Source organism: Ciconia boyciana, chromosome 1, assembly GCF_034638445.1.
Source record: "Ciconia boyciana chromosome 1, ASM3463844v1, whole genome shotgun sequence".
Lineage (NCBI taxonomy): Eukaryota > Metazoa > Chordata > Aves > Ciconiiformes > Ciconiidae > Ciconia > Ciconia boyciana.
In genome coordinates, this window is record NC_132934.1 from 138737612 (window position 1) to 138763368 (window position 25757).

General features: G+C 40.8%; 1 protein-coding gene across 1 annotated transcript in view; it reads right to left on the bottom strand.

Annotated features, from left to right (window-relative positions):
* Positions 1-9406: 9406 nt before the first annotated feature.
* The window catches only part of CLCN4 (chloride voltage-gated channel 4), a 40795-nt gene continuing 24444 nt past the window's right edge, over positions 9407-25757 (bottom strand). Inside the window, exons 5-12 of the mRNA XM_072852943.1 lie at positions 25629-25751; positions 23813-24019; positions 23640-23720; positions 22531-23076; positions 20040-20226; positions 17197-17595; positions 11376-11592; positions 9407-9841 (exon numbers count right to left, since the gene is read on the bottom strand). Coding sequence (XP_072709044.1) covers positions 9751-9841; positions 11376-11592; positions 17197-17595; positions 20040-20226; positions 22531-23076; positions 23640-23720; positions 23813-24019; positions 25629-25751 — 1851 coding nt within the window. The 3' untranslated portion in view covers positions 9407-9750. The remainder of the gene's footprint in view (positions 9842-11375; positions 11593-17196; positions 17596-20039; positions 20227-22530; positions 23077-23639; positions 23721-23812; positions 24020-25628; positions 25752-25757) is intronic.

Below are 25757 nucleotides of genomic sequence, written 5' to 3' on the forward strand. Positions count from 1 at the left end.
ACAATGGAGATGGGAGGAGGTGGTGGCGGCGATGGCCTCCGGCTGTGCTGGGGAGGAGGTGTCCACGCTGCTGCTCTAACTTCTGTTGCGTGTTGCTCTAGGTAGAGACGAGCTCCTGGTGTTTCTGTCTGTGGGGCGTGGTGTGCCAGCGGTTCAAGGGAAGGGAGTGGTGCCGGTCAGGCTTTGCTGGAGGCTCTTTGTGCCGCGAACCAAGTGAATAAATAAATATGTTGCTGAGGGAGCATACAGGATGAAGGCATTACTCTGGCAGGGGTGGAAAGGGACAGCCGCTTGTTTCTTGTCCCTTATCTTGTGTCAGTAGGGAGTTGCAACTTTCCGTTTAAGAAAGAGTAAACTTCCGTAACGTTTATGGGTGGGAAGAGAGGGCTCACCCTTTTGTGGCACCACATTGTGTGATCTACAGAAGAGCAGGTCCCATACTTGTCTGTGAGGGGCTGGCCACCGGGCACTTGCGTGTGCTCCAGCATGCCCCTTTGCCATAGCAAAACATTTTAGTCTTGCCCCTCACTCCCTCCATGTCTATCGCAGCTGTTGCAGGTTTTTACATTGGAGAGGATGGTCAGTGTTAACAGGCTGATGTGAAGGGTTTACACTTCCTATACCATGTCTAGTGTAACTTTGGGGACCTACAATAGAAATTGCAGGTGCTGGTTGTATTGGTGGGGTAGTTCCTGTTAGAAAAATGGAGGATGGATGTGCATTCAACTTTGCCTCTCCACAGGTCTTATTCTGGGCTGAATGTCCAGCTGGATCTCACAACGTCTGCATTTGGAACTTACACCAGCCACTTCTCACAGTTCCCTTCTTTCCTTACACACACAGACCTACCTCTTGAACACAAACATCTCAATGGTTTCAGCATCCACTTGGGAGGCAGGAGCCTTGGGTTCAGTTCTTGCCTCTCCATCCAGTGAGCAAATGTAACCACTGCCAAAAAGGCTGTTTTATTCCCTGATTTAATGGATATTTTCACGGAGAATGAAACAACTTTGTTAAGAGGGCCAAAATACTTCATATTCTCATGAATGGGGCATTGTCCTGAGAAAAAGGTATCTTGGCAAGGGAATAATCCCCCCTCTCCACCAATATTGTTGAAGCTTGAACACCAAGAAGCCAGCAGTATAACATGGAGCCAAAAGAAGAGCAAATGAGAAGGAATCTGTTACTGTGATCTGGTATATGTACCAGGCCATCAGATGAGCAAGCTGGCTTCTGGTCCTGGTCCCTCAACAGCTTGTCTTTTACAATTCACCAGCACTGAATGTTTATTCAGTGGAAATAATGCTGGGAACTAGACTATTGCTTAGTTAATGACTTTGTTCCTGGCAAATTTGCGTTCTGCACAATAGTCCCACTTCAACAGAAAGAGCAGATGTGTTGATTTGTTTGGGATTTTTTGGATTATTACAGAAAAGCTGCAGCAGGGAGGCAGAGTGGGCTGGGACTGGAGGCTGAATGAGGAGAAAGGCAGAAGCATTCAGAGCAGAGCAGGGAAGTGAGAAAAGAGGGAGGGAGATGGGGGAGTTAGTTACCTGCCCTACCTGATTATTCTTACACAGAGGGAAAACTGGTACACTTGGAACGCTGCCTGTGTACCTGGAGGGAGGCAATCTGGCACGGCGAGATTTACTAAAAAGGAGTTGCTGTAGCTGTTGAAAGCCCAGGGATTTCTGTTGCCCAAACCCAGCCTGGCAGAGAGAAAGGGAATGGTTTCATGTACGTTCATTCCTGCAGGCTTGGAAAGGAGAGGTGCAGCAGAGATTATGACTTATTCCTTGTGCTCCTGTGGCTACTGCTTTGTGGTAGGGTTCCTTAAAAGTTGAGATGTGGCCAAAACATAATTCAGATTCAATGTTGATTATCTGTGATGTGGAAAACCTTCAGCCAGACTGTGTTTATACTTTTGTTCTATCTCTAATTATAGTACCACTTGAATTAGTTAATTGAATAAATAAGTAAATAATATGATGAAACAAGTGCTCAAATGTAGGACAGAGATTAAAAATCATGAATTACTACAATAATCCAAATGATGATTGATCTCAAGCAGTGACTGCAGAGATGAAGATTAAATATTCTTGTCAATGACAAATGGCTGTTAAGTGTTCTGTTCTTTGGCTTTGTTTGTTGGGGTTTTTTCAACCATTTGACCATTTGAATATTCTGTGCCAGTGAAATACCTTAAGGAATGAGAAACTGTGAAGCAACTGTTTAGCAGTCTGGAAACCAGGATTTTCAAAAGTGAGGAATTTTACAGAGGCAAACTCAGACTTTGTCCATTATATTCTTGTAACTGTACTTACTTGAAGCCAAGTACTGTGTTCAGGCTACAGCAAGGTCTAAAACTGTGATGGACTTCTGCCCAGTGTAGTAATTATGAGAGTATAAGCAGGAGCCTAAGTTCCCTATAAAAATCAAGATACAGAGTCTGCATCTCAGCATCACTCAGAATAGCCAGCTGAGACATCTCCAAGGAGAAGTCTACAAATGCTTGTAGGGCAATGCTCCTTCTGGCTTACCAGAAAGCCAACAGTTAGCAAAGCAGCAGCAGTTAGCAAAGAAGGAGCTGCGCTGGGTTAAGTAAGTGAGCTGCCCTTAGAACAGAAGGCCAGGTGCCACTCAACAGCTAGAAGATCTGTATTATGGGGATTAGGACATTTACGTAACATTATAACTGGATCCCAGCCCCACCAGATCCCAAGAATCTCTAACGATGAGGCTACTGTGAAAAAGGAAAGGGCTGGTGATGGCACCTCTTGTGCTTTCTTTTCTTCTGGAACTCAGTGCTGACTGGGCCTTTGGTAGATTTTATGATGTCCTCCATCTCATCTCTGAATTGCAACAGATCTTAGGTGTCTCTTTTCCCAGGCTTGGGGACTTCAAGAGTCTGATTGTCCCCTCTAATTCATTCAGAGATTTTGGTGCCTAGTGGTCTTCTAATCTGAGAGTTAGGTGAGTAAAATTTGTCTCTAGGCAAAATGCAACTTTGGTAATGATCTAAACATAAATATACTTTATAAATCATAAGGCTTCAAAAATTCCATGTTACCTGGTGGCAAACTTTAGAAGTAGAGAACTACAGTTCATCTCGCTTTTTAATTATTTAGAATGGTTCTTTCCCATGGCACAATTATTGCAGCCACTCATTTCTACTGCGTTTATCAAAGGAGAAACACTTGGTTAGCATTTGACGCACCAGCCCTGCAGCACTCCACATCAAATCGTGTGCAGCACAGTCACAGTCCAGTTCTCACGAACAACTGTTGAAAGAGCAAGCTTACTTCAAAGGAGGAAAAAGTTGTCTTTTAGAATACATTAGGAAAGAAAAATTATAACATTGGTTGTACTCAATAGAAACACATATGATTTTAGCTTTATTTTAGGTATTACTCCCTCTTGGTGATTAAACTAGCCAGTGAACACTTCACAGGGGATGGTTCTCCTGAGAGTTAGATGCCTCTGTGGACATAACTTTGAGACAACGAAGTGACTCTCTCTGGCTAATATAGTTGACTATCTAGTTTCCTAAGCAATTTGCACATTTTTTCTGTGCCCCTTACTGAAGCTTTGTGGATTAAGAAAGGCTGGTTAATCTGTAGGGTATGTGTTCTATAATGATGGCTGGCCCACGCAGACATTGCTCTGAATGCCGTGCAAGCCAGGAATGGACCACAGGGGCTTTGCAAATCCCCACAAAGAGCCATGCACTGATTTTTCATCCTGCAGAATAATTTCTCAACTGAAACACAGCTGAAGTGCCAAATACTGACTCTCCCCAGTCTGGCCATTAGGTATGGTAGTGTCTTCCTAACCAGTTAACTGCTGTGGCTGGGGAAAGCACTGTATCTATAGGAACACTGAGATTATTTTGACCCTGACTATACGAGATAATTCTGAGGATAGCAAGGGTTGAAATAATTAACTGTGCTCAAAGTGTGCTTATAATGTGCTCAAACTGAACATATTAATTATGCTCAGAATGCAAGAAAGATTAAAGGAAGGATGCAGAGTTGACCAAATGCTGCAGCTACAGGTCAGCAATTCCTGTCTCAGTCTGCCTAAGAGCTCGTAACTGCTTCACGATACAGTTCTCACAGTCATGTCCCAGCTCCTGGTTGCCTTCGCTGTGAATTCACTAGTTACTGGTTGAGATGGTGAACATATATAGATTGACCTGTGCAAATGCAGGAGCTATTTTTCTGAAAAGTGAATCTTTTTGGTATTGCGTTAAGATAGCAAGGCAAAACCAATCAAAAAACCAAGTGCAGCATACCAGTGCCAGTAACACCGTGTTTGCTGTGTCTTCCAGCAGGGAGCAATACAAAATCCTGTATGTCATGAGAGGGGCCCATCCACCACAGGTGCACCTTTCTTGTGTGGGATACAGTGTCTGTAAGACTGTGCTTGGTGGGCATCTGGACCACCACAGTGGAGAGGACTTGGAAGCAAGATCGCATTTGAAGTAGAGGAGCAGGACAGCACAGGGGAATAATATTGCTTGTAGGAAATATATGGGGAGGAAGGGCCTCCTACAGGAGCAAAAAGGCACATGGATGGCAATAGGCTATTTGGTTTAGACGAAATGAGGACCTAGGCCAGGATACATGGTGCACAGCTGTAACAGGGCAGTGCTGAATTCCTCTCAACATTTTCTCTTCCATTTCCCAGCTCTGCCATCGCAAGTGATGACAGGTAAGTCTAAGGCTCAGTTCTTCATGACCAACTACAAACCCCAGGAACTATTATGACGTATGTAAGTTGCTGCACGCCTGATGCCTCCTGGCTTTTCAGTGTGTGCATTGGGCCACAGCAATCCATGGAAGAAGCTGGAGGCCCTGGGAATCCAGCACCAGCTTCTGAAATCTTAAATTAAGATATTGCTGATATATCAATTTTATCAAACTTGTTCTCTGGAGCATGTCTTGAAATCTGTAATGCTTCTTTTGGAGAAACGATTGATTAATGTCTCTTTTTCACAAAGCTACAGTGCCTTTCTACTTGCTTGGTTAGTACGTTAATCTGGATGAAGCTCATATTCTTTGCTACTACCTGAAAGTTAGTCTTTGACAGAGATTTAAGGGATGTTTCATCCAATTATAATGGGTATGATTGAACTTGCCCTTTTCAGTCTTTGAGCTTAGCTCTGAATTAAAGTGCCACTGAAAAATATACACAAAAACTGAAATAAGGGCTTTGCAACATCTAGCTTTAAAGAAGTTTCATGACTATTGTAAACAGAACAACTTGGTAGGAAAAATTTTTTTCTTCTCTTTTTAGATTTCTTTAATAAAGGATTTATGAGGCTAAAGTAAAAAACATTTCTCTCAGAAAATAAAAGAGCCAACTGTTAAGGCTGATTCTTTGAAGTCCACTGCATGAACTTTACTAACTCCCTACTTAATATTAGCTAACCCATAACTGAATTAGATATCCTAAATCATTCATTAGGCTTGAGTTATCCCTATAGGTGGGAAAAGGAAACATCAAAATCATACAGAGACGTTAAGTGTAATAATTCTCCAATTAATAAGATGTTCAATAAATGTTTCCAGTACTGTAAGTCAGTTTTATTTAAAAAATAGAGTCCAAACATTGTTTTTTTATAAGGTGCAACACATGTACTGTTTTCTACAATTAAAAAAAAACAAAACCAAAGCAAAACAATACTCATAGTGTAATTCCAACACAGAATCAGCAGGTCTCCTGTAATTCTTAAACATTCTTTCCCTGCTTCATCAAAGCATAAGAATTAATAATTAGTACACTGTGACTGCCAAAGGGTCTGGCTAATGTCATCCATGTTCTGTACTTTAATAATAAACTTTCTGGTACAGATTGTTTCAAGTGCACATTGGAAGCTGAATGTAACTGTAACACAGTTCATGCAAAACAAAGGTACAATACTGAACTGGCATCATTTAAAGATTTTTTTCTCTTGTTTAGTTTGACATCTTCAAAGTCCAACTGCTTGAACATGAGGGTTGAACTGAGGTTGCATAAAGTGAGCACTATATACTAAAGTACTTACGTAACTCTCAGACTGATCAGGCTATGTGACTATCTTGAGCTCTAAAAATTCAAACAAATACTTAAGGCTGAGATCTATGCCTCTTGGAGGCTATTCAGCAACTCCTGAGACATATTTGGGAATACAGATGGAAAACATTGACTGATAATGGGCTTGTTATGGGGAAATACATTAAATCATTACATCAGAACTGCATTTTTTGAGAAAAGCATGTTATTAATTTATATTAAGAGTGCTCCCCATTCAGCCACTCAAGCTAAAAGAGCAATGAAGACCGTAGCACGGAGGAAGTGCAACAGAAAGACTTACAGCCAATTACTGTCTCTGGAAGTGTCTGAAGTGCTAAGTTTTCTAATTAGCAAAGTCTGTCCAGTTTCAAAACCCTTCTTGTCATTCTAGCATCACCTCAGCCTTGATAATGCCAAGCAGCTGAAGTTAGCTATGGCTATGCCATTTCTGGAGAGCTAGGTATCAGTCCCTGCTCTAAGGGGGTTTAACATATTTTGAACAAGGAGCAGCAGTCTAACCACGCACGTACAGTTACACATCCAAGGCTTTTTTCCTTGACCCCTTAGATATTTAAAGCATTCCATCTAAAGAGGAATGTGTTTGATAGAAAAGAGCTGGACCTCCATTTACCTGCCTTCAGCTTGGGGGGTAGTCCCAGGGTCAAACTGCACCCGCAATAAGTGCATAAATCTCAATTCCTTCTGTTGTTGTTTCTTCATGCTGGTTTTATGGATCCTGTTCTTAAGCCCTGAGGGCTCCTCATATGCAGTCTAATAAGACAAGGCGACAAGCTATCACAGGGCTGACTTGGTTTTAGGGGATCAGGCCTCTGGGTATTAATGGGAATTAGCTGCAAAAGTTTATGCCTATGCATAGACACAGACTGACTTTAAGCTGATAGCCCAAGTGAGTTTGTATTCATGGCCAGTTTAACCTCCGTTAGGTGACTCCATGTCTTTTTCTTAGGAAATGACAATTTTTTCGGTGTTGATATACCATCCTCGTTCCTGTTAGCAAACGTTGCCCTCAGTACTATCAACGCTCTTCAGAGTTAGCCCTGCCATGGACTACATGCTAATGCAGCATGGACTGAAATGTCCTTGGCTAACAGAGAAGGTTTTAGATCTCTCATTTTCCCTGACATACATGAAGCCTTGAGTTTGATTTCAAATAGCAGATAAATTCACTTCTCAATGTATTTCTCTTGTCTTATGAGCAAAAGAGGTATTTTAGTGTTCAAGTGGGGAGAGTATGCACACTTGTTTCCTATGTAAACATACAGGAAGATGGAGAAAGTGTTCATCAAATATGTATGCATTAACATTAAGAGCTATAAAAGTGAAAAGGAGAACACAGTCCTTCAGCTCTAATTTCAGAACAAGATTGCCCTCAAAAGTCAGCCTATTTATCTTAGTCCACATCCCTTAGATTCTAGTTTTGGGTAGGAACTGACATTTGTACTAAGCCCCTTTTGAGTTTAGTTGTGGGAATGCACTGATTTTATGATGGCATCGCTGTTCAAATGAGGGAATCCAATGTTTATGAGCTTGGTTGTTGACTCAGTTGGTTTTTTATGAGTTTGGCCGATGATAGCTTCACAGAAAAACATAAGAAACAACAATATTATGTTGTATTTCCTATTTTCAGAGGGAAAGGGTTGCTTGGTTCTGTAGTTTACATAGTTTTAACAATATCCCTTTAATAAGACATTGTACTGCAGATGTTCACGTAACAAAAAGTATACACTGAAATATTTATGGGCTTTGGCCAGAGCTACATATATTTATGTCAGTCTGTTGCAAACACTACTGTTAAATGGAGTACTTAGCAGATTAAAATTATGCCTTTACTTCTGTTTCTTTTACTTAAACAATTTGGGCCATACTTTGTGTGAATGCAGTGGGACACATGCCAGAAGGAAGCAGGGTCACTGGAGATAAGAGGAGGAATTTGTGGCATGTAACTTTGGGCATCTACCTTACGGTGCACCTGGCTAGTTGTCTCAGTTCAGGGACACAATAATCATGCACATTGCCTACAAGTTGGATCAACAGTCTGGCTTTTGTCTGGAGTAAGCAACAGGCTCTTCTGGCATGAAAGGACTCCCCTCATCTCTGTCCATGAAGACCATCTGGACCCAATAGACTTGAGCTACCGGTATCTGTATGAATTTGAACAAAAATACCAGATGTCTTAGATGCCTAAATGAAGGTCCAGATTCCTGGAGGGTCTGAAGGGGATTCAGGGCATCTAAATTAGGATGCAACCTCTCTCCAATCTTTAAGCTTATAGTTATAAAGCGAGCACTGGGCAGTGTGCATTATGTGTTACTGAGAGTAGAATTTGGTCTTCTGTTACTGAGAGTAGTAAAGTGCTTGTATATTAACACAGACAATGTTGACTGTGCATCTCACACAGAACCAGAACAAGGGTTTAGGAAAATGTAGCATTTTTACCTGAGTGACTTGGAGGTCCTTACCAGGGGCTGTTAAATCTTGTATTCTTGCTGCAAACAGATCAATAATTAAAGCTTTGCTATCATTGTTTGCATTCTCAGTCCATTTGATCTTATCCAGCCACAGTGTTGCGGGGATGGATTCCACATTCCTATGACTGGCAGACGCATAAAGAGTAGATCTGCTACAGAATAAATGTCTGTAACTGTTAAATTAACTTCAGCAATCTTTTGGCAGGTGCAGACAAATGCCAAGAAATAGCAATGATGAACTAAATGGAGAATGAGGAATCAATGCAGAACTTCATTAGTTTGTGAAAAATGATGATGTACACAAGGGCAGACAGGTGAGGGATTCAGTCACTTGTCACTAACGTTGATGAGAGCTGGATACCAGTCTCCCTTTAGTGCCTTTGAAAATTCCTCCACAGGCTTCTATTTTTTTCCTGTTGTCACAGCAAACCACTTAATACTAAATATTACAGTACCTGTATGCAAAATTGCATAGAGAAATAATAAATCCTTACAAATAAGTCACATTTCAACATTAATCAAAGGAAGCTGATTGACAGAAATGCTAAACTGTATAAAATTCAAAGGACTAAAGCTGGGAGCAGGGAACACTATGTTTTGAAGTGAGTTGAAGCGTGTTCTTACTCCTTTAACTCCAGTCCTGATTCACTTAACTTTTACAAAAATAAATGAAGATGACAAAATTTTTCATTTTAAAATATGACAATTTTTTCCCTCATGAAAATGGTATCATTCAGTAGCAAATAAATAGCCATGATTTCAGTAACAAAAACAACTGACGTAGTCATACACACCCTCTAGTTTGGAACACAAATCTTTATATCTGTTAACAGCTTATACATAAACAGTGTCTGCTAGTCTTCACACCTGCCTCGAGAGTTACTGTGAACGTTGATGCATCCCACTGGCACTCCTGGCTCTGTCTCTAAGCACTACATCACTTACACCCACCAGCACTCCAATTGAGCTGTTGGGAATCTCATTAAGGAAACACAGCTTGATGTCTGCAGCTGCTCAGAGCTTCTAAACTGCCTTCCTCATTAAATAAGTGCCATCTTGCATCCACTCCCTCTGTCAGAGGCATATTGGGCCATTCCTCATACATGTTACATTTTCTCTTTAAACAAAATGAAACACCAAACATAGCCTTTGTGTTAATCTAGAAGGGATTCCTTTGGGGTTACTTTCTTCTTCCTTTACCAGTCTAGTTAAACATGATAGATTCAGGGTCCTGGTTTGCCATTTGAGCCATATGTCTTAATACATCCTTTTTAGTTATGATACCCAGCAGCCTCCTAGAGGAGAAAAGGAAAGGAAAGGTCAACAATCATCTCATATATCATCCGTTTTTTCCCCCCATTCAGCTGCAGGGACATTTTGTGAGTGCTTCCATGTAGCATTGTCCATCTTATCCATTCCCCAGTGATTATCTTTTATAAAAAGCATTCTCACCTCATGTATTTTTACTACCCTGGCCATGATCATTAAGTGAAGTATTTTGGGTTGTTACCTCTTTTTGTTGGGAACATGAGTGAAGAGCTACAACTATTGACACTTTGGACAACAAAGTAATGAGTTTCCTTAGGCTCAAGCTGCAGAGGACCAACAGCACAAAACCAAGGCACCAGTGCCCTGAGCTAGGGCATGGGGTTTAGTAATACACGAACTGAGCTAAAGCACAGACTTTCTGAAACTCTCACCGTCCGACAGCGTAATTCCTTCAAATGTGAGACATAATTTCTCATTTATGTGAACATAAATGAATTATATGCGTCAAGAAAGATGAGGCCTATGGGATGTCTGGTCCCAAGAGTCAAAAATTTCCTAACCCTCAGTATTCAAGGGCTTTTATTTCCAGTCCTTGAAGGCCACAAGACACTGAATTTTGAAACTATGTTATAGTTTTTCCATCTTTCATTTCTTGGAAGTGCTAGAACTGAAGATCAAAATTTCCAAACCCAAGCACTTAAAATCAGGACCTAAATCTGTATCCTGATAATGATTTATTGGTCCTTATTTTCTTAATGCTGAGGACACTGCATTGATAGTTACAGCTACAATATATTTGAATAACAGAAAGGCTTTTTGTAGAAGACTAAATTTTAGTCTTCTGCATTTGAAAATTATGGCTCTGGTTTTGCTATCCTGTTGTAAAGTTTCTTTTTACCACTAGATCCTGGAATGAGCAATGCTCCCAAAATAGCTCAAATCCCATTGGAATTATGGGATGTTATTTCTAGTGCACATGGTACAGCTTTTTACTCTTCTCATTTCACGTTTGCCCACACTTCAGCTGTTTTTGTGGACTTTCGGTTTATATGCCTTTCCATTTTCCTTTAAAGAAAGCTGAGCAGATTAATTTTCCTCCACTGACATCTCTATCACAGTCTTCACAAGCATCTAATCTAGCTGGATGTCTAGAAACAGGCAGATCCTTTGCAAACAATACTACTTGCCAGATCTGCCTCTGTTGAAAACTGAACGATAGTGGGAGTCAGAATGGTTTATTTTGTATTTATCTTTACCTTATCTAAATGACAATACACTAAGGATTTGTGAGAACAGAATGAAACATGACACCCAGCAAGGGCCATTTTGGTTCTGCGTCTGACTTCTTTTGCTGCCCCAGAGAGACACTGGGCGAGCTTCCCTTATTCTTCTATTCACAAAATAGACACAAAATCAAAATATTCACTTGACTGCCTCAGAGGTGCTGATTAATTAGCTACTGTCTATACTCGTCTTTAAACAGGAAAAACTGTGGTTTTGTTAATGCTGAAGAAAATGTCCTCAGATTCTCTAAGTGTGCTTGACTCAGCATCTACTCACCCACTGCGAGTGACAAGACACTGCCGGAGTCCAAGTTTCCGGAAAATATCTACCACAGTCTCCATTGGTGTATGGTCAGTGACAGTGAAAGGGCTCAGGTTGAGAATACGCCGCAGCTTCAGTGGATGGGGACTGTTGGGTGGCAGTTCTGGGGGGTCTTCAGTGAAATACACAATGGAGTTGCTCACCACCCCATCCTGACGCTGTCTTGCATTCTCTGTACAACAGAAAGATGAAGGTAGACAGTGAGTTAGGCTTGATAACAAAACAAAAAAAAATATCTTCCTTTGGAAAGCAAAAGTAGTAGTACCTTTTGTCTTTAACATATTGAGGCCCTGGAAGTTGGGGTTACAGAGCAAATTTGAATTTCCTTGAGACATTGTTCCCTTGAAGCAAATATAAGTGATATTTTTACAAACACATACTTTTGCTTGATTGGGATAATGCTTTTCTGGATAAATATGCAGCTCATTGCATTCACAAACATCACTAATCCAATTTCTGTTAAATTCAAATGATTATATGTCATGTCCTCCATTGTAAGAATCACAACCTAAACTATCATTATATGCCCAAAGGTGTGGAGTCAACAGCCTGTGTATGGTCCCAGCTGGCTTGGAGCAGTATGTTTGTTCCCAGACTTCTCAGTGGAGCGGGGGAAATCTGGACATGGTGAACGGATTTATGAACACAAAGCTAGGGAAAGAAAATTTCACATCCCAGGGATCTGGGGGTGGTGTAGGTGTTGTTCTAGACCAGCACACCTCTCTGGCACCCAGGGTGAACTTTGTGGTTTTGTACTTAAAGCCTTAAATAGAGTTTGCATATCTAGATTTTAAAAGGGCAGAAAAATTTAGCATCCTACTTAAAGGAAAATAGTAAAGGGAGGAATGATATATCAGTAAATGAGTTTGATACATTTTTCTCAACAGTACATATTTTACCACTTTCAAAAGTTCAAAGGCTATCATTCATACTTTGATCAAACTATGAAGTGAACTTTACATTACATCTGGACTTTACATGATCAGTATAAGTATTTTAATTTAAAGTATGCTCCAACAAGAATTCTTAGCATTGAAGTAGTTTATTTTCTTTGTAGTGTTTACCTCATTTCTACTCAACACTACAGGGCATGACCAATATATGAGATGGATTTCCAAATGTTAGACAACTGCTCTCTCCCCAGAATAAACATATCATGTGTTTGGCTCTGACGGTTTAACTCTTTCTTCTTTTTTGTATAAATTCTTGGAAATGGCTGGAACTATTATCTTTGATTAATATAGGTTGCTTCTGTTCTTGAGAAGTACAGCAAATCAGACATACTCAAAGCGTATATATATATTCTTGGACCTCATTGCCATCAATCAAAGTGCAGAAACCTGCTCCTGTGACTTGTAATGTGTAGACAGTAATGGTTTCCAACATGTTCCAGCTGCATTTTTTTCCCTTTAATGATCATTGTCTTGTAATATTTCTGGAACTGGAGCAGTGCTGGCTCAAACCTAATATCAGTACAGTGTATGATTTTCAACCTTCTCACCCCACATACTACGAGCGCTATTACAATTTATAGGAATGATGCTAACTTTGTCTCATCTTGTTTTGATTCATACATCTAATTTCAAGTGTGAACATGCCTGCATAGCTCTTTGATATACGATCTGTGGTAAGAGGTAACATTAATCAAATGAAGGTAACTCCCACCCTTTGATAAAAACCCTTGACAGCTAGGTATTTCCTTCCTGAAACTGCACCCAAAGCATTTCAGTTACCACATTGCTGTTCCCGAGGCAGCAATGACCCTGGACAACAGTGATTAGCCAAAGCCATGACTTCACTCTTCAAAGTCAAACATCTCTCTTGAGAAATTTGAATGATGTAGTATTACTGAGCAAATTCGGTGGCATCAGAAAAATGGTGGACTTTGTATGCAGTCTCACTGGATGGGGGAGTTAGGGTAAAGGTAAAACAAGAACAGATCATTTTTGCAGTCAGTGGGTAAGAAAAACAGATATAGCTTAACAGAAAGAGCAAAGCAAATGGATGACGATGTCTGGTTTTACAGAGTAATCTATGCAGAAGGCTCTTGTCATAGCTAGAGAGTGAATTAGTTCTCTCAAATGTGAAATGGCCTCTCATATTCAGGAGTTCACAGTTCACAGCCTATATTAACTATGTTGCTCTCTCAACTCCACACTGGGAAAAGTACATTATACAGGCCACCTGGCTTGTGTCCAAGACTCTGCCTTTTGTACAATGCCTCTGAAGCTGGCCAGATTTAAGAAGAGCTTTACAGGGTCAAACACTTCCCTCCGTAAGACTGTAAAATAGGTGCTATCTAAAATGGAGACACCTATTCCCAGAGGGTGACTCTGCCCACCTGATCTGCCTACCTGCTCAACAAGGACCAGTGGAAGGACGCAATCCTCCTGAAGGTGTTTCTGAGCAATTGGAAGTGGCATTGCCATTCACTTTACAGGGTCTGGATGCATTTCTAGAGCATGCCTAGTGCTCCACTTAGTAAGAGAGAAATTATGTAGAGGTAAATCACAAGGCAGAGAGCTGTGTGTGAACATGTATTTGATGCGGGACTCAACAGCTATTGCCTTCATCCAAGAAGTCAGTTGTGTGAAGGAATAGGAGTACTTCCCCAGAGTATTCCCTGGGCCACCACGCTGCTAATGCATAATTTATCAGGCCAGAGAAAGAAGCTGAAGCTTTTTGGTTGAAAGCATGTCTCTACGTAGTGCAACATGTTGTCATATAGAGGCACCAAAGCTAGTTCAAACTGAGGAGGCATTCTGCAAGGCACAATGCAGTGAAAGAAGAGATACTGGCGTGGGCCTGACTCTGCTTTTCAGAAGACCTCATTCCCTGGCTACAGTGCTGCATGGATGGAGCTTATACTGTTCCCAGACGTAACTCCAGTATCTCTGGATGTTGTCGGGCTGAGCAGGAGATAAGAACCTGAACAGGAGAATAAAAGATGCTTCACCACGTGACATTTACCTCTTGGCAAGTAATTTTATGGTTTACGGAGACTTAGTGTATGGCTTCATGAACGTAACTACGAAGCAAGCTGAGGTGAAGGTTTGCAACACATTAGCTACTCTGTGGTAACGATAAGCAGTGACTTCTGCAATAAATGCAAAGCAACTTTGGCCTTCAGTGAAAGAGGATTAGCTATCAAAAAGTTGCTAGCACGGTACAAAACCAGTGTTTTGCCCTGCCATGTACTGGAACCATATACTGTGTCTTTTAAAAAAGTGAAACCAAATCCAGATTTTAAGTCACAAAGACACAAACCATACTGGAAATATTAACCATTTATCACAGAGTCAGCACAGAATGACATCAGGAGCTGTCACACTCAAGAGAAAAAGGGTCACCGAAGGTCCCTGACAGCTGAGGATTTTAGGAAAACTCATCTATGTGGAGAAATTTTTGATTTTAAATCTCAGTTCTGCCTCAGATCCTATGAAAGATGCTCTTAATTAGAGCTGATCAGGAAACAGTACCTTTTCCTCTGGAAAATGTGGATGTCAAAGAAACAGTTTTTGAACAGGAAAGCATTTTGCTCTAAAATGTTTGCTGAGTTTATTTTTAACTTATTTCTTTGTTATCAGTGCATAGCTGGACATTTTCACACATCTCCTAGCAAGCCCGTTCAGCCATGTTGCCATTTAGGACCTGAATCAAAAGATTCAGTTCCTCAGACTTCTCTGACTCGCTTCAGACGGCATCTGATCTTTCCGCTTTTAAAGTCAGGGCTCTGCATTTTCCCACTGACATACCTCCCTGCAAAGGAGACACAAAAGGCTATAAAGTTAGGATGGCAGCAAGTGTTACAGCCATGACATGGCACAGATAATGTAAAAGCCAGACACAGGGTAGGCTAAATACATCTAATTAAGGTTTTTTTACTTCTTACAGGGGAATGCAGAAGACATTTGAAAATCATTAGCAAAAGCAGGATAAAATACAAACTATTTTATAAATGGTATCGGCTCAGCATTTACACATTTGGTGAAACTTCAGACACATGTTTACTTTCCTAGCTTGGCCATACAAGGCATCTTCTGTTACTACTGAAGGAAGATTAGCACTCTGAGAAAATCAGTTGTTTGAAAGGGGTATTGCAGCTAGCAGCCTTGGACTTCATCTTGGTGTCTTTAAAATCCTCTTATACTGAGACTGGTATACAGAGGATTATAACTTCCCGGAGACTTTTTTTTGTTTGTTTTTGGAGGAGGGAGAAAGGAGCGGGCTTTTAATGAAACAACCAGTGATAGCGGGCTTTTAATGAAAAAGTTAGATTCCCACAGTCCTTGGAAGTTAAATTACAATTGTACAGTTAGAGGAGCTAATGGCAGTAAGGCCTGTTCTGCTTTCCTGTGTTTTGAGAAATCAGTGCTATAACTAAATGCAAAATGAATTCTGTTCATAAACTATTTTCTCTAACTGAAATGGCAGCTTACACCACAGAAGGGAAAAAATGAGAAAAGAATTTCTTACTGAAGAGAATTCCACACTACATTTTAAGGGGAGAAAACTGGGCTCTGTCATTTCTTTTCTTCTCCTGCATGTAGTATTGATGCAGCATTGGTGACTTTCTGCTATGGGATGAGAAGAAGGGAACCAAGTAACAGCTGAGTGTCCTTAAATAAATTAATATAAATTTAGATGGAGTCTTTTTACATCCAGAAGATGAAAATAAATATGCATTAAAAAACCCACATGCTTTAAAGAGCACTGTTATTTCAAATTTTATTTTAGCTTTGTGAGAAGTGAGCAGGAAAGTGGCCCTCTAAAATAGCCCTGATTTTCCATTTATGGATTTTCTTTTTGGAAGAATATGGGAGCTTCCATCTGAGACAACAGCTTTTTAAGGGTGCCTGAAGCGGAGGGATGAAACAGGCCCATGCAGAGAGGAGTAATTCCATGTCAAGGAGATTTGGATATGTCAGACATTCCACTCCCCTAAGAAGTACAAGGCAACCATGCCCAGCCAGCAGCCTGCCTGCCTGCCCAGCTGGCCCTTAGCACCGCAGGACTGCCAGAATTGGGACTGTGGGGTTGATTTGCCAGGCTCTCAGACCTCTGCAGCTCTGGATACCCTGGGTACGGGGAAGGTGGAAACACTTGATTTCATCCAATATACCTGTCTTTTTAATCCCCACCTAGCCATCAGGCCAACCAGGAAAGGACCTGATGGGTCAAAATCTATAACGACCTAGATCAGGCTCTTGGGTAACCAGCCAGCTATTCACTGGATGCTTGACAAAACTCAGCCGTCTTTACCAGGCAACATCCTCTGCTGAAAAGCTTTCCACCCCTAGTGCAAAAGGACTGCATGTGAGAAAAATTGAGATAGTGCAACAGAAAGAAGCGCAGGGACTTGCACTTCATCACAGGGTGACAAAGGTTCACGTCTGCCCCAGCTGCTACCAGTGGTGCATGGATACTACAGGAAGCTCAGCACTGCAGTGGCTTTTCATCTGGTTCCGACAAAACTTCTGGCCTTATGAGTCGGGTTTATCTCTGTTGTGTCTAGCAGAATTGTATTGTACTGTTGTGAGTGATGACAAAATTAAGCCCACAAAAGTCAAGCCCACCGAAGTCTACCAGGTGGTATGCTACAATAGAAAAGCTTCCAGCTATGGGTCCTAGCAACTAGTAAAATCCAGACTTGGGGAAAAAGTTAGGTTTAGTTCTTATTTATCCATTCTTCAAGGTGAATAACACTGGTAACATCCTATCCTAATCCTAAAATTCCTATCAAAATCAAACTTATGTACACTCATACTCTACTCACTTATTGCAAGAATCAGCTCTCGTCTCTGTGCAAATCCAATAAGTCTCTCTGAGTCTTTCGAAACCACTACTGGAAAGCCATTGTAGTCAGTCTCCTTGATTAGTGTCTCGACATCCTCCACCGTCATGCTGTCCTGCGTCAGAACAGAGAGAGGAGCTTCACCACGCCTTGGTCTCATGACGTCAGTTGCCAGCGTTCGGTGGGTGAATTCATCCTTCACATCCAGAAATGGGTAGCCATTCAGATGAATGTGAGCTTCATAGATCCCTTCTTTCCCAAAGGCGTCTGCCACCCACTTGCTTGTGACAGCTGCAGCCATAAGAGGTACGATGTACTCCAGACCTCCAGTTAGCTCGAACATAATCACCACCAGAGACACCGTCATTCGGGTAACACCACCTGCCAACAAGGAAAGCAGTCAAGTTTCCCTCAGTGCTCTTAAAGTATACATACTAAGCAACTCATTTATATTTTTGAGTCTTACACTCAAAAAGGCATGCTGAGTACTTTGCCCTTATACTTTGTGAAGTATTTTTGGGCTTATTTCACTGAAGAAAGAGATTTTTCATCTACTGCAATTTTCATCAAAAAGATTGAGTGAACTTGCTCAAGCCAAAAATGCTAACATTGAAAAGCAAATAATGAATTCTAAAAGACTCAGCTATCAAACCAGAAAGCATGCCAAAAAATCAGCAATATTGGATACTTGAGAAACTAAAACTGAATTCTCCCATTAGCCCTCTAAAATGACTCCAAGAATCAGCTAAGTACCATGGCTGGGGCAGGTAGGAGCATTGAGAGCTGGCCTTCACATCGGTTTACCTATCGCATTCATACCGAAGAGAAAGCTAAGCATTATCTTTGGGCATGGCATGGTTACAAAATCCTACGTAAGGATAGTTTAGGGCCACTGCAAGAGCTATGTTACAGCTTAAACCCTAACTTTTGATATCAGTATAACATACAGTTTGAACTATATACAACTTGGTTTGAGGCCATCTAGGCATGCAGCTGTAGACAGGATTGTAGCTGTATTTTTCAATCTAGTCTTTCTGTATTAATTTCATAAGCAGGCTCCTTACTCCTTCAGTTTACATTAAAGGATAAAAATAACTGCATAACTGCAGACAAGTGTGTATGTATCACTGAATTATTAGGTAACATTTCTTTGCCTCTGCTCAAAAGGTAAATGTAATAAATTTGGTATTTTTAGGCCTCAAAATATAGCACCATTTTAGATGAGAGAAATCAGAAACAGGTCATTAAAAGATGCTTTTAATCTAGCAGCATACAGGAAAACTAAATTGTTGATTATTTAACATGATGATCCAGATAAGGCTTTCATCTGAGGAATGCCTTAAACTTCTGACTCTGAAAAGCTGAGAGCAGATACCAGAGTAAGGACCATTTAATACTTACTCTATATCTCTTACTCTAAGTGAGACAGGTCTTTGGCTTAAGAACAAGCAGTGACCATTCTGCTGTATGTCTCACCATACTGTTAAAATCACTGCACCTTGATCTGGACCTTTTAAAAGAGGAAGTGATTGCTGACTAGCAGATCAGCTGGAATATCAGAGCAAAATTTTTGTGTATCATTTCTTTTATGAACATTAAGATCATTTATGGACAAGAGGAAGTGCTTCACTCTTTTTGACAGTAAAATTCATCCTAGCTATTTTAATGTGTCTACACTGCTGTAGGTGTTCACATCCAAAGGGGTGATCCAGATTGCCCTTATAATCTCTGGAGAAAAACAGGCACTTTTGAGACCAAATTCATCTGTTCATTTGCCAGGTTTTAGATGTCTATTGCCAGATGAGACTGATCTTTCCAGTATCTCATTTTTCTGTTTTGACTGTGAAGGGTATCAACACAGCTAGCTCAGATGTTTATGTCTGCATTACAAACATTAAATTTAGACAAGCAAATCCCACCCTTCCTTCTTCTATAACTGATCGCACAAATGATCCTACTTTTCTAACAGGAGACTCCAAAACTGAAACTTTTCCAGCTCTTCCCCGAGTACATCTTTCATTTCAAATCTACCCAATTACATTAATCATGTGTTATGCCTCCCCACTATTATTTAATCTTCTAATGATGGTATCAACAACAAAAGGAGGTAGAACATACAAGTACAGAAAGGGAAAGATATGATCAGGCAAAAACGTGTTCAGATGGTGTGCTTGTAACATTTCTGTTGCATCTGTGACTAGAAATTTGATATGTGAGGTATTATTCAATGATCTTGTTTTAATAGTTAACAGATCATTCCTGTTATATCCAATAAATCCTACTGATTGAATGTAATCAGATATTGGCTTATGGTCAAAACAAAAACCAAAAGACAGCCCAGTTGACCATAGTGTGACACACAGCCAAAATAAGAACCAGAATTTTTACCTCTGTGTAGCTTAAATTTTGGCCAGAACTGGGAAGTTTGTTCCCTGCACTGATAGAGAGCACAGTGTAAACAAGGAAGTAGCATTAGTCCAGCTACAGTGGATTTCATTACATCAAAGGGTAAAAAAAAAAAGGCAAAACCACTCCTTCTTGGAAACTTGCAGCCTAACTTTAATTTTTTCTTTCCTTCTATGCGCTTGTTGGCAGATTACAAGGAGTAGGCATTGGTGACTGCAAGCCTCTCTTTTGTTGACTACCTGGCAGGTCACTGGAGAGACCATTTGAGGAAGCTGCCCATGGTCTAGCCCATCACATCTATTACGTCCAGAAATGCCAGCATAACACCTAACACAAACACAAAGCCCTCATAAACAATTTGTAGGTCCCCAAACATCAGTGTTATCCATGCACAAAGCAATGATCAGCAGGTACTGTACCCAAGCAAGCTGCCGCTCCCACCATAGCATAAAGTCCTGGCGTGACGCAGTCTGCCCCAGGTCTGCACCAGTTCCTGAAGATGATCCAGTCATGATGGTGATATGCCAGCTGCTCTACTCCGATCCCAACCATCCTGCCAGCCATGGCTCCAACAGCCATGCTGGGGATGAAAAGACCTGAAGGGATCTCGAATAAAATATAGACACATGAGCACCTTGACAAAAACGACTAGTAATGAACTTATTGATCAAACAATATATTATTAGTGATAAGAGAACCCAGTTTCCTTATTACATGCTAGCTCAGAAGGCCATAGCCTTTTGGCAGCCTACAGTGATGTTCCCTGTGATCTGAGATACATTACTGCAGTGACTGAGTTTGTATGGCTACATGTGTATTAATAGCTTTATAAAATTTTAATGCATTTTTTAAAGTAATTTTGAATCCTGCCTGCTGCGTCATACTGAAATTGATAGATAAATGGTGTTTCTCAATAATAGTCTGCTTTTGAAGTCAAGATGCTCCTGGTTTTGCCTTTATTGCTTTCTCAGCAGGAAGTCAGGAGCTGCTGATGGTTCTGTCATGGGCTTGAGAATAATCTTAACTGAAAATAACATCTTGATTTCAACCTCTATCACATGGAGTACTTTACGGTTTTATTACTACTTTTTCAGGTTAAATCAGACCAGATTTTAAATTAAATGTCAAACGCAGAATAAAAATTTAGAGAAAGGAGGCTTACTGCTCAGAGGCAGCTATTTCTTCATCTCAGTTTGCTGTATATTTTCCAGGAAGTTCTGTGAATCACTACCTTGTTGTCTGCTACACAGACAAGTCACAAATCATTAAAAAACAGTATTGAAATGAAAAAAAAAAAAAAAAGAAAAAGAAAATGAAAATTCACTTTGCCTTGGCTAAGTGCATTTCCTCTTAGATGTCAAGTGCACCTGTCAAGCTGGAGACAAATTTCCTTGTGGAGAAGACAACTCAGATATGTTGCAAGGGCTTGCATGGAGTTTTTGTCGGTTTTAGAGAGGAAAGGTTGTTATATCTTTTTAATTCTGAAAATATATCTTGAGCTTCCTAGACAACTAAACTAACAACCTCAGCATGGCCCAGGGGCATTAGGGCTGATAACAGCAGGAGCTATCTTCCCCACCTTACAGTGTTAATTTTGTTGATACAGTTGGATTGGGCCTTCTAGATTTGACGGGTAAAGCTATTTTGTCTGTTCTTTTCCAGAATAGTTGAAACTGTCAATTGCTTCTAACAAATTTTAAATATATGGTATAAATAAAGAACCAAACTCAGAAGTTTTTAAACAAATGAACAAGCATAACAACAACTGGCTGCCAGCCCCAGCACAAATCACTTTCTGCAGTGAAGGGCATCTCATTTCAAATCCTCCTCCAGAAATATTACACCTGTGCTCTTAAACTCCCACTCATTCTCCCTGCTCAGGAAATCAGCAGGACTCAGTCACTGGTCCTAAGTGACCTTCTACCATTCAGTAGTTCTTGTCATCAGGGACATCCCAAATGGAGAAAACACGAAAGAAAAGCAAAACTCCCAACAACTTCCTACTATGTTGGGGTAACAGGCCTTCTAAAAGATGGATCCTCAGTTCCAGATCAGTTTTTAAGAGAAAGATGAGATGCTTTAGCTTTGAGTGTGGCATAACAATAGTGTATAACTCAGAAAAACTTCCCATCATCTGCTGCAATCAGATCCAGAACTAAATGCTCAGATAATGGGAGCTGTAGACAGACAGATATGTGTTTTATATGGGCTCTAGCAATCAGATATATAAAACTCACCACAAACAACTTTGCATATATTGAAAGCTTGGATAAATTGTTCTTGGACCTTTCATCACCCATTTATAGGGAGGAGGAGGAATGGAAGGAAAAAGTTGCAAATCCAGAATAATCAAATGATACATCTGTCAGTCCTCCAGCTCATTCCCTCTTTTTTTCCAAGCTACAGTGCTTAAAAAGATTCAAAAATATAACTTTTCAGCTACTTTTATATTTTTGTGAGGTTTTAAATGTGTAAATCAGTAAATTCAAAGCTATTACTTCCCTGAGCATAGCTACCTTGAGGCACATTAAAACATTAATCCAACAAGACAAACAACAATGTAAACAGTCCATATCCCTGTGAGAGCTGAAAGACAGCTGCAGTGGGAATCATCTCGAATTTGCTTATTGGCAAAGAATTTAAGAATTTAAATACACACCCAGATTTCTTTTTCTTAATGAAACTGCAGATGACTAGAAGGTGGAAAAGCAGGGCTTATCCCTTTGCTGCGACAGGGGCCCGCAGAGCAAGGTGCTGGCGGGCGGGTGAACCAGCAGGCATGTCAGCTACACCTGTGTGGCTGAGTGTAGGTCAGAGGCACACAAGCGCTGCCAGATAGACCACAGCTGCTGATGGCAACCCATCTGTGCCGTGTGCTCACGACAGCTTCTGCACCTGTCCCCAATTTACCTTCATGCCAAAAGTGAATATCGTGATGACAATTTTAAACACCAAAGCCAAGGCGAGCTGCCACATGGCCGTGTAGACTCCGGGGCCGGCAGGTCTGTCGGGAATGTCATCCACTGGCCGGGTCATGTTGGGATCATTGATATAGTCGCAGAGCTGCGAGGACTCCAGGGCACCGCAATCGTTGAAGAGCTCCGAGATCAGCTCACTGGTGCTCCTCCGGGTGTAGGGGTTGGGGTAGGCGATGATGGCAGTGATAGCCGTTATCACTATAACCTCCAGGACTGGGTATTTCCCGAGTCTAGTGGTTTTTCGCCTCCTGCACCAGGCAATGTTGCATCGGATAAAGAGGGTCCCCCAGAGGCCACCGAAGACACCGAGCAGGATGAAGGGGAAGAGCTCGGCCATGTACCAGGGGGTGTGGTATTCCACGTAGAACAGGACCAGCCGGCTGTTTCCAAAAGGATTGATGGACCTCAGTGTGAAGGCAGCCACGAGAGCAGCAAAAAATGACCTCCAGAGGGTTTTTAAAGGAAAGTAGTAGCTGACCTAAAACCAAGCAGAGACTGTAAACACTTCAATGACTGTGACAAAGGGTGTTTGCTTTAATTATTCACTGGAGCACTGGGCACAGTAAGCCATCGCCATGTGTTTCATCTATCACTCTACGTCTGGCTTTACTGGGAACACCAGTCCTTACCACAGCCTGAACGTGTTCACAAAGGTATCAGAAAAGGCATTTTCAGGTTTCAGACAGGGAGCAGCAACCAGTGAAAAATCGATAAATCTAAATCCAAAGTTGCTGGCTAGAGACAATAAGGCGGGTGTTCGGCAGCTCAGCCCATGCAGCAGCAAGCTGAAAGCTGGAGAAAGCTCAGCACAGTGATATGTTTCCAGATTAAACAATCTTGTTTGTTTCCAGAATGCCAGTGCTCTTCTTTTACTCAAATTATGCTACAATACCTGGTTATTTCTTATTACTATAAATCAAAGATTATTTTTGCTTTAGAAGAAAAATAAGCATATAAATATTTGAAAGATAAAGAGGAATATTAGCAAAAGGCATCAAGTGAAAGTATATTTACTGAAGCAAGTGAACTGCCAGGTCTCACCTCTTCCAGACTAAAAAGCACACCTCCAATCGGAGCCCCAAAGGCAACAGAAACTCCTGCGGCAGCTGCAGCCGAGAGCACCTACAAAGCAAATATTTACGTACAAGGCATGAGTCCTTTGAAACACCAAGTATCTGGACAGGGAAATTAGAGATGATTTGAGCCAACCTTACCTCTCTCCTCTTTCCTTCATTCTTGCTGTACTTTGAGAAAAGGCTGCTGAAGAAGTTTCCGCAGCAACAGGCCACGTGGACTAATGGCCCCTCTTTCCCAAGGCTGAGGCCTGAAGATACCACCAGAACCAAGGTGACTGTTTTGATTAAAAGTGTCCACTTTCCCAGGTAGCCCCTAATAATGAACCCACTCAAGATGGTTTTTATCTGGAAAGCAGGAAGAACATGTTGAAGAGCTGAAGAAACCTTTTCTACTCTGAACTTTCATATGGAGTTAAAACCCCAGTGGAGTTTAAAAAAAATCGCAGACTGCTTGAAAAGAGACAGTGATGGAGAGAAAGAAACCGTAGGTAGGGCAACTTTCCCACAGTGATAGCTGAGCAGGGGTTAAGCAGACCACACTTTTACTGTTCGTATGGGTGGTCCCCTGAATCGGTAAGGAGTCTTACAGAGATCAATAGAAATATGAAACTGTTACATATCTCCTTGGCTTACAGGATCAAAGTTAAACTAGACCCAACTTCAACAAAGCAGAAAAAAAGCAAATAAACAACCACAGACTTTTCCCAGTTAAAACAAGAAAAAAAAAGTTCTAAATATTTGGAATGGCCATGCCATAAAAGCATGCAAGTATTATGAAATGAGAAAGTCCATGAGATCTTATTTTTTACACATTTCCTCTTAATTTTGCATGTAGGTGGCTAGAACAGAGCACAATGCACGTGCATGACACACAGACTGCAGGGTGGGATTTGGATTTGGACTCTGGCCCTGGAAATGGACTGGAGCTGAGCATCACCTCACATGAGAGATTTACCCCTCAGAAACTAGATTTACAGTTAACTATGAAAACTTTTTAAAAACACTTACAGATATATCAAATATGTAACAAACACACACGTGACTACTTTGAAACATGGAAATGATTTAAATATTTCAAATTATTTGTGGTGGGTTTTTTTCCTGATTGGCTATGAAACATTTGGATGCTACTCCTAGTATGCTACTCCTAGTGATGAAGAAAAAAAGTATGCCAAGATTTCTAAAATTTGGGCTGTTGATTCTGTCTGCCAGATTCCTAAGTAATAATCCCAGTGGTTCTATAGCACTTTTAACAAAAGACTGCCCTGATTTCAAAAATTTTGAGTAGCTATGCTGCTTGAATTACAGGGTTCCTCATTTTAACAGCTTAAATAGGGACTGATGCTCAATATGTAAAATATTGAAAACCAAGCAGAGATTTTGGCTGTCATAATGCTGTCATGCCAGCATGACATGGTATACAAGGACACAATTTGCAGAAGATGGACAGTTGGCCTCTTTTCAGGCATCCCAAATGATGGGCATCTCACATCTTCAGTAGCTTAGGAAACCTTAGCTTTGTAGCTCTCCCCCTTTGTTTTATTTGGTTTTATTTCAAGCCTAGCCTAGAAAATTTCTGGTTTTGTAACTGTCCCAAGTAATTTCATCCAAGGAAAATTCTGTATAATCTTCTAGTGAGTATGTGCCTCAGCCACAAAAAGTTGGAGTCCATAAAGTGATGACTGGGAGCCGTTGATTTTTAATTCAAGCTCTGGCAATGAAGAAGTATGTACATTAACCTGTCACAGTGGCATTTGAACATTTTCTACTATGAAAAATTTAGATGGGCACCATAAAGGCATGTTAGACAAAGGAATGAAGGCACATGAGATGGAGACAATCTTCTTGTTCCTATGCTATCTCATAGTACAGTTCTGGAATGGGAAAAGGCAGCAAGTTATCTTTTCTTTGTTTGGTTTGGTTTTTGGATATTCGTCCATGAAGAGAAACTCACCTCTGGGATTCCAGAGCCACAGGCATAGGGAGCAAACACTCTTACCAGGGAGACTGCCAGGAAAGCAAAACATAGAGCCCACATAATGTATAGAAAATAGTTTAGAATGTAAGCACTTGCACCCTAGAA